This window comes from Corylus avellana, chromosome 8 (assembly GCF_965113065.1).
Source record: "Corylus avellana chromosome 8, dhCorAvel1.hap1.2, whole genome shotgun sequence".
Classification (NCBI taxonomy): Eukaryota; Viridiplantae; Streptophyta; class Magnoliopsida; order Fagales; family Betulaceae; genus Corylus; species Corylus avellana.
In genome coordinates, this window is record NC_142497.1 from 12072294 (window position 1) to 12082063 (window position 9770).

The following is a 9770-nucleotide window of genomic DNA, read 5'->3' on the forward strand; positions in this document are numbered from 1 at the left end:
ATTGCTTTACGAGCAAGTCTCCTTATTTTCCTAATACGAATAGTAATACATCATTACCTTATTTAATAATAATTCTAATATATAAATAATCATAATATATATTCACCGGATTATGACCCGTAATAGGTTGACAGTTGCAATTGGTGGTCGATGGTTGCCATTGGACTCCGTCAATTCTCCCGCTTGAAATTGAAAAGAACCGAACTCCAATGAGTGTTGGGCTTGGTAGAATTTGCAGAGATCAAGATTGGAGTCTCTAGATAAGCTTAACGTTTTCACATAAGTGGTAATGTAACACAGTAGTAATGTAACACCCTTGACGGGAAGAAACAAGCTGGTCATCACGAATTGCTCCAATTTCTTCATGCAGTTCGACAAGTGCCGTGGGAAGGAAATTACTTGTCCTTTCAAATGCCATGGAATCTTGGAATCTCATTTATCAAAGGAAAATTCTTGTCCTTTCATGTCTTTCTAGCAGTGATTGTCCACAAAACATAACTAGTAAATCTCACACTGTAGAGTAGCCTCAAAGTCGTTGAGGATTCTCACTTTTCCCTTTTGGCCTCTATATAGTGTAATGTTAGAAACAGAGTCGAGGGTAGTCTTATACTGTCATATATCAGTGCCTTATACTGCAATGCATCTCTTCAAACAGCAGAGGCAGATTATCATCTAAAAATATTCATCAGAAGACCAGTGCCAGAAAGATAATCAATAAAGTTATCTTTACGATATTGAAAACAGAAATGTACTATTAAACAAAAACATATATATTGCTTGTCAAAGAAAGTATATCTAATGAAGTTATCAAGTAACATAGCATGGAGAAAGCAACAATTCTAACCCAACAAAATGTACATCACCCGTCAATTGAAGTACAACAAAGTACTTACCAAAAAATAAGTACAGAAAAATGGAGTAACTCGCTTTCGCTTCCAATCTTCTTGAATGTAAGCTAATGTATATTTCCATGATGCATTTAAGTTAATGCCTGATTTATAAGGACAAAGATTTTAGATCAAAACTAGTAGCTTAACTTCCCACGACCACCGCAAGTACTACAGGATCGGGCAGAGGAGCACTTTGAACAATAGCTCCATTTTTTTGGAAGCCTGAGAGAGCCCAATTCATTTCATTTCCGATCAGTGGATTTATTCCAACATTAATGGATTTCAAACTAGAGAGAAAAGAGAGATGCATCAAAGGGCGAGGGAAGGCAAAGTATATATACCCTGCTGTATATCGTGTGGCCAGAGTCTTTGATGCCATTCTTGCCTTCTCAGCGCTTTCCTTAGACAATTTCTTAAGCACAAACCCTTCGCCATTGCATTCAGAGCATATACCCGAACCACCACAATCTCCACACTCTTGCAAACGTAACTGCATATGGAAAGAAGTTCAGTTAGACTAATAGCTTTGGCATGGAAAAAGAGCTCTAGGTGAACCAGCAGATGAATCAAATATTGGATCACAGTCCATTATTTGTCTTGGGATAATATTTGTGTATGAAAACCATTACTACGTATCATATAAGCTGCTAGCTGTGGCATTTCTATAAGACATTCTTGTCATAAATAATAGAAGCAGACAGAGAGAGAGAAGGAAAGATGGAAGGAAAGGTCTGAAAATAAATTTGGAGGAAGACCAACAAAAGTTCAATTTATGCATAAAATGACACGACTTTTGTGTGCAATGGTCAATGGTTATCAAAGTTGATTAAACATGTTCTTGGACAATCTTCTCAAAATTAAACAAACGATAATTGCAGAATTAGGCTTCTTCAATCCATTTGTGACCAAGAGCCCCTCCTTGATCCATCATAAGTCTGCAATCATTATCTTGGTGCTAATGAGGTTAATTTTACTCATTTTCAATTTATGACTTTTATCTCTTTCAGTATGACAAATATTTGTTTTCCCAAGTGATGATTTTTTCCAGGGGCAGGCGGTTAAAAATGAAAAGGGGAGGGGCAATACAGAAAGTCCCCTAGATCACATACCTACAACCATCACGGCTATTAAAGTAACACCTAGGATTTGGTTAATCATATATGGTATTGCATCTGTTAAGTTTATACATGTGAGTATCAACTTTGAATGGTTAATATAGCCTAGTTGGGCCCAAACTCATAGGCTTAGCTATGGGTTGATTAATATCTCAACATACTATATTATAGGCTCACTAAAAGACTCCACAAGGTATCAATCTTCTTACAGGTGGTATCAAAGCCGATAGTTATGTGCGGTATGATGGAGTAGCCACGCACGGATAAGGATCTCTGGAGTAGAGGGACAAAGGTGCAAGGTGTGAGTATGGACAAGAGCCCTTCGAGTAAGAGGCAAAGGTTCATGGCATGGACTAGCACAAGAGTTCCTGAAGTAGGGACAAAGCTGCAAGGTGTAAGCATGGACGAAAGTCCTTGTAGTAAGGGGCAAATGTTCATGGCACAGACATAAACAAGAGTCCCTAAAGTAAAGACAAAGGTGCATTGCGTGGATAAACCCACATAGCCTACAAGTCATCTTCGAGAGGGTCCATAAGATTAATAAAAAGCTTCCGTTTGAAGGGGAGTATAGCAATGTGATGATGGACTCACACGTGAGAGGGAAATTGTTGAATCTACACGTGTGAGTGTCAAGTTTGAGTGGTTAATATAGTATAGTTGAGCACAAACCCATAGGCTTAAATAACACCCAGTTGTAAATACATGGTACAAGATGACATTTGCTATTACGTTGCTAACAAAATAAAATGCAGAAAAAAATAAATAAATAAAACCACATAGCACATGGTTGTTTCATACAACTAATAGGATGTATCTTAACATTGAGTACTATGGGAATACTGTGGGTACCATGGTTTTGTATAATGTCGTGATTTACATGGTTCATCCATAGTGACTTATATCCACAACACATAAAACCCAAGCAGCTACATCTTTCTTATTAACATCAATATGCTTACAACATATCCACCAAAGCGTATATATATAACTATAATGAAACAAAAATTCCAACTCTCAATCACCCAACCACAATGTCATAGGTTGGGCCGTTCTCCATCGTTGGCATCCATACACACGTGTGATCGGTAGCCTGAATTTGGTGTCCGCACCCACATCATAGTGCGCGATAAATCGCAGATTTGCATATTAAACAGAAGTTCAATTGAACTGATGCACTCGACTTTGGAGACGAAGTGGCATATGTGTAGCTAAGGAACATGTGAGCAAAGGAAGAGGCATCATACACTGGTGTCTTAGTTGAATACTTGATGATTGTAAACAGAAGTATATGCTGGTGGTACAAAGGTGTATGCTTGCATTGAAAAGCATATGCTGAAAAGAGGGAGGCATAGTGGGAACAACGAAGCACATGAAACTTTGGGAGGCAAACATTATTTCTTGGTCAAATTTGGACTTGGACAAAGGAGGCTCACATGGAACACATGAGCACCAGTATCTGAAGCCTATTATGGAACATGAGAGCGCTAAGCAGCGGAAAAGGAATGCAGTTGTCAGATGATGATAAACCAATGGTCACTAAGTATTGTGGTTTGTCCAAAGAAGAGCGCGTATAAAGGACATTGCTAAAGGTTAGTGTCAGTGGGTTCCAAGAGTGCTAGTGATGCATGAGAGAACATAAACCTCTCTCATAGCAACATCAACATTGGATGATAGATCGATTGCCGGAAAAAGGGTCCATGACACACTTGACCTGAAAAGAGTCCAAAGCTGGGCGGAGCAGTGATGGCAAGTTCTATGCAAGGGACGGTCGAAGTTTAATGCTGTAAACAAAACTTGAGACTAAGAAAACATTACCATATTTGCCTCAATGTAATTTCTATATAAATCATTTAGAGGAGAAGAGAGAGAAAAATGCAAGAGAGTAATGTCGTTCGGTTCACGACACACAAAGTGCAATGGTTTCCCTCTTCTCCTCTCTTCCATTTTTCTTTCTCTCTTCTCCTCTTTCATTTTTCATCTCAATTTCTCTAACAATCACTGCACATATCCGAAGTAAAATGTAATAAATTTCATGCATCGCTGTAAATTAATTACACACCTCAGTGACCTCAGAAGCCTTAGTTCTCCTTACAAGAAGGGTAGCTGCTGCACCAACAATTGTGGCAGCAATTGCCACAGAAGCGGCTGTTTCAGGTAGAGCAGAAGAGATCAGGGATGTTTTTCTTCCAAGTTCTTGTGACTTTCCATCTATCAAGAAGCAATAATTAGGCTTGAGATCCATAATCACTTTGAAAACCAAAGATACAAGAAGCATGAGCAACGATCAAATCAATCAAAGTTCCACTTCTATTTTAGAACCAAAAAGAAGTATCTTCAAATAATTGGACAACTTGTCAGCTCTTATTAGTTGCTTTGCCAATGGATTTAAAAGTACAGACTCATTCTCGAAGTAACGAGTTGGGTCACACAAGGTACACATAGAACAAAAAGTATGCTACTGTATTTTATCCAAAAATCACACTGATAAGCACCATAACATAAAAGATAGAAACAATAAATCTAGAGCTCAAATAATTTCAGACCATATAATTGAATTGATTATGATACATAAAATATTATACAATATGGATCACAGACGACCCAAAGCACAAGGTTGGTTCAAATTTGGACAACAGTAGATTCTGAAAAGACGGGAACTCAGAAAATAAAATGAACCATGTTGATCATCTGTAGTATACCATTTTCATGACACAACAATGCAATATCTTGTAAAAGAGCCCAACAAATACACCATGAAAATGCCATATTCTGTTATTAATTGATACTGATCTCATTGGACTTCGATCAGCCAGAAGAGAGTAGGAGGGGTTTTTTTTTTCTCAGCCAAGGTTTCCGTCCAGCTAACCATAGTTAAATTAAGAACCGGCCTTCATGAAGATCGTTTCACATTTGCATTAATTAAGTCCTAATCATCACAACGACTAGTATGTATAATCTATAAAAAGTTTCTATTTGCAAAACTAGTAGTGATAGGATATCATCACAGATCAGCATGCAAGAAATCAGGTGAGTTATTCCAATAGAGGCTAAAAGACTGCAATCCAACTTCTGGCAGCTGAGAATTACAGAATGCTATTCTTTCAGTAACATCAACCTCAATGTTTCATGTGTATAGTTTGATTATAAAAGGTACATAATTTTCCTTTCCACGAATGTTTAAAAAAAGAAAAAAAAGAAAAAGTGAAGTCCAGTAAGGGATTAGCTCAAACGCAATCACTTCACCCATCAATCACAAAATGCTCATTGAAGCACCCAACTTCAACCAGCATTAGTATTCCCCATTCAATGGTTTTCCCTCAAAACCTACAACAACTCTTATTGGTTTCAAAAATTAGAGACAGGGGAACTATCTTCTCTTAATTAAGAGAACCATAATAACAGAAACCTTCCTCCATAAAGATCAAAATGAATGGCTATGTTGGTTTCACCAAATCAGCAAGAACCCACTTCGAAATGACCCTGAAATACACCATCAACAGCCCCCTAATAAAGCCCCAGAAGCTCAATCTGGAATGGGTGTGTTCCATTAATGGCTATCTCGTTTGTCCCACATCAGTCTCAATCAGTAAGTTTCAATACCTATACATGGTACATCAAACAAGCATATATATATAAACCAACTACTGCTGTCATTTCTGTTCAAGAATTATCAAAGAGTATCCTCCTTTAAAGGCTATCCCATTTGTCTCATAACTATAGCACATGCCCATCAACTACCTTCAGTAAGTTTCATTACTTATACGCCCAACAAGCGTATAATCAAAAGCACCATACATAATTGTCCATTACAAATAAGCAAGAGAGGAAATTACTGCTTACTCTTAGAAAAGGAGGGGAATGAGACGATGCGCAGAGCGACCTCCATTAAGAAGAAGCTGATTTCTTTCTTAAGTTCCCTTATCTTGTCGAAGTGGCGGAATCTAGATGGAGACGACCTCCCGCAGGTTTTGTAAAGCTTAACTGGGATGCCTCTCTGGATGTTTCAATGGCAAAGATGGGTTTTGGTGTGGTGGCCAGAGATCATATGGGGAAGGTGGTGGCAGCCCTGTGCGATTCGAGACCGTATTGTTCTGAACCTGAAGGAGCCGAAACTCTAGCAGCTTGGACGGCAGCTGAATTCTGTCTACAGTTGGGGCTGGAGAAAGTCTGTCTGGAGGGAGATGCAAGAGTGGTCGTTCAAGCTATCCAATATGAGGCTAATAGGGGAGGCAAATATGGGCATGTAAGCCAGGATATTGCAGAAATGTTAAGTGGGCTGCAGGAGTGGCGGGTGCAGCATGTCCCGCGGGAAGGAAATGGAGCTGCGCACTGTCTAGCAAAATATGCTGTGTCTTGTATGGAGAGATGTATTTGGTTAGATGATTTTCCCCACTGTATCAAGGAGGCTATTCTGGCCGACCAAGCCATTTATCGATAATGAAAAGAAGTTTATTCTCAAAAAAAAAAAAAAAAAAAAAAAGTTCCCTTATCTTGTCGGCTGGAGATTATTACAGTTAGCCCTTTATAATACAAACAATTCGACCACCACCAGTCCGCCACTGAAATTTATATCCGTAAAAAGCATGTGCCACTGCCATACTTTTTTCTTTCCCTTTTTTTGTTCGGAGTTTTTCTTTCGATTTTCAAAAATATTTAACAGAAAAATGCCGTAAGTATCAAGTGAGTTTATTTGTTTATCATAGATACCATTTGTGATATTTTTAAAAATTGAGATAGTTATTTGACTTATTTTTTTATATTTTTTTTTTAAAATTTTTTTTAACATATTTGCATAAGAGGAGGAAGGAGATTCAAACTAGTGATCTCCGTTTCATTAGGCATGGCCCCAACCGATTGATTTACCTATTGAGAACGGCTATTTGATTATGACGCAAAGCACAAGTCCTGGAAAGACACTTAACCACCTTTTTTTTATTTATTTTTATTTTTTATTTGTTTTGTTTTGTTTTTTTTAATATAACTAAAGCTTTATTGACTTGGTGAGCATTGTAGCATCTTAGTAAATCTTTAGTATTTAGTGGTGATAGATGTAGAGCAGTTTTTTGGGTACAAAGCAAGTAACGTGTATATGGTGTTAACATGTTACTAAAGTGTAGTAACGTGTCGATAGTAACGTGTTTGATGGGTGGTGAAATTGGACGTAACTATTGGAACTTTAGTAACGTGTCAGACTCTGACATGTTACCAAATGGTAACATGGCATAATGTACCACGTTACCAAGTCTGACACGTTACTAAATGGTAACATGGCATAATGTACCACGTTACCATAATTGGTAACGTGGCACAATGTTACCAAATTTGACAGGGAATTTTTTTTTTTTTTTTTTTTTTTTTTTGAATTTTTTCCGCTCGTTATACATACGAATTACATTTGACAATCCAAAATCCAATATTCGATCAATCCAACATCAAATATATATATATATATATATATATTCGATCTACCACAATTAATCCAACACTAACCAAACACTACAACTAAGGTTATACACAAATACAAAAATCAAAAGCCTAACTGCAAATGTGCCACGTTATACAAATATGCATGTAAGGTTATACACTACTCCAACCAAAGCCGAGTGAACATCATGACCATTATCTCTCGACTTCTCCGCACTAACTGCAAATAATAAAACAAGCAATCAATTAGTTAATTGACATTTGTGATATAATATTATCAACTCCTTATAAGTAAGCAATGTCCAAGTAAGTGAGAAAACAATTGAATAATTGTCACATATACAATATCGACATACATAAACACATATACATTCATTTAATGAGGCGTCTTCAACAAATATGGTACGATTAACTATGCAAAGCTCCAATCACAACCAAACCAACTAGGAACAAAGTAGATTATTTTGAGTTTATATATATATATATATACTTACGGGGTGCCTAAACGACGGGTATAATGTTGAGACAAACGAGACTTCTGTCCAACCAGCGTCTTGTGTTGGATTTCATTGTGATCATCGTCCTTAGCTTCTACTCTTACGCCATCTATACATGCATATTACGTTGCAATTGTGTTATATATAATTGTGTTAGATACGAACAAAGTTTATTTGCCAAACAAAATTACTAGCCCTTAAAATGATATTCATCTCGTAAAATAATCGTGTTACTCAAATATAAACAATAAAAATATATTATTACCTGATCGGCTATCAACTGAGGATCTCGCAATCACTCGGGCTGGGGACTTTGCATCTTGCAGATTCCTGATCGTCCTCACCTCCGGCTCCGACCCCACACGTCTCGACCCCTTAAGGCTGCGAATCCACTCTTCATGCGCCGCCATCTGAGCAGCCATCTGCTCAGCCATTTGCTGAGTCACCCATGCGGTCACCGCTGTAGTAATCTCCTCACTCTGCTGCGCCAGCCTCGCATCCATTTGCTCTCTGTGCTTCTCCCTCTCGGCTTCAATGGCTCTTTCGAATTCTTCACGCGAGACCATTGTCCCGCCACGGTTCTACGACCGTGCTTGAGACGGTGTATAATATGAGTGGATCGTGCCACGCGTAGGCAAAATATTCTTACTTACCCCTCGAACACGACTTGCATACTCAGGCTTATTGTCGTGCGCCTGAGCATAAGCATCATCCGGTGTCCACCTAATCGTCCCCTGTGGCCTTTCTACCTGTTCCGCAGGTCATTCTCCAATAACTCCTCCATTCGAGCCTGTACATGATCATTGTTATATATATAATTTTTAAGACTCAATAAGTTAATACATAAAAAAAAATTCATAACAAGGTGTCTGCTACTTACAATTCTCGCTGCGACTACCAGATTTAGGCAGTTACCATCTGCCTTTTTATGGCTCTTGATATAAGTCTTCGCACGAGCCTTGCCCGTACTAAGCATCTGCAATAAGTTCAAACCATCAATGAAATATATATATATATAGTACGCAATATATGACATATATGGTATTTGATTTTGTGCTCGTATCTCTTTCATGTGCGCACAGTAAGCCTATGAACACAACATATATATGTTATTAATAGCTAAGCCATCGAACAATTATAACTAACAAAACACAAATAGTTTGAAGTGACTTACTTGATAAGGGGGATCACACCATTTCACCAACAATATTTCAACGTCTGCGGAGTTGTACTTTGAAATGGTCTAGCCCATTCTTGCCGACACTGTCGCAGGAGTGTCGTCGCTCTGAATCATGAGTTTCTTCCTTAACTTGTGCCTCAAAAGCTTCTGCCTCTTGCCCATGTGTCTGAAAGCGTCTTTCTTAATTGCCGTCATATCCGACCCAGGCATGATGTAAAAGTAATGCTGCATCAATTAAAAACTAGGGTATTAAAGCGCTTATTGTATAAAATAAATTTAATATACAAGTGCTACATATCATAAATTAATTAATAACATCTAATCTACACTTACCATCAAAAACTCAAATAAATCCTCCTTGCATTATTCTAGTACATTATCCTAGTTGTCGGATAGCCTAATAAAGGTCCCGGCCTTATATGCCTTGCGGTCATCCGTCTAAACTTTTTGCCGCTTTGTCCTATGGGCTGCCACACGCCATTATACTCCATGATGACCCTTTTTCTATCGGGAATGTCCCACAACTTGTGCGAGTCACTTACGATCAACACTTCAAAGTTGTTCTCGCTATCTGCAATGATGAAGTATATATTAACACACAAATGATCAAACATATATTATTTAAATTGATATACTAATTAACTACATGTATCATCATGTGTAA

General features: G+C 37.9%; 2 protein-coding genes across 3 annotated transcripts; one reads left to right on the top strand and one right to left on the bottom strand.

Moving 5' to 3' along the window:
• Positions 1–255: 255 nt before the first annotated feature.
• Positions 256–6414, bottom strand: LOC132164450 (uncharacterized). Of its 2 annotated transcripts, XR_015913048.1 has the most exons (5): positions 5846–6414; positions 4065–4213; positions 1232–1380; positions 894–1112; positions 256–672 (listed from the first exon to the last, which is right to left on the bottom strand). XR_015913048.1 is itself a non-coding variant. In XM_059574966.2 (4 exons), the coding sequence occupies exons 1-4, from the start codon at positions 5889–5891 to the stop codon at positions 1025–1027; spliced, it is 432 nt and encodes a 143-aa protein (XP_059430949.1). In that variant the 5' UTR covers positions 5892–6414; the 3' UTR covers positions 750–1024. The 2 variants fall into 2 exon arrangements, 1 of the variants encoding a protein (XP_059430949.1); XM_059574966.2 differs by lacking the exon at positions 256–672 and having other exon boundaries at positions 750–1112.
• On the top strand, positions 6012–6443 carry LOC148584132 (uncharacterized). The gene has a single exon (XM_088518758.1). The coding sequence runs from the start codon at positions 6012–6014 to the stop codon at positions 6441–6443; it is 432 nt and encodes a 143-aa protein (XP_088374884.1).
• The last annotated feature ends 3327 nt before the right edge of the window (positions 6444–9770 follow it).

Coding starts and splice junctions, on each gene's coding strand:
- LOC148584132 (XM_088518758.1), top strand. CDS start 6,012: ATGGCAAAGATGGGTTTTGGTGTGGTGGCCAGAGATCATATGGGGAAG.
- LOC132164450 (XM_059574966.2), bottom strand. CDS start 5,891: ATGGAGGTCGCTCTGCGCATCGTCTCATTCCCCTCCTTTTCTAAGA. Junction 4,214..5,845: donor ATTCCCCTCCTTTTCTAAGA/GTAAGCAGTAAT, acceptor GCTTCTTGATAG/ATGGAAAGTCACAAGAACTT. Junction 1,381..4,064: donor AGGCTTCTGAGGTCACTGAG/GTGTGTAATTAA, acceptor TTCCATATGCAG/TTACGTTTGCAAGAGTGTGG.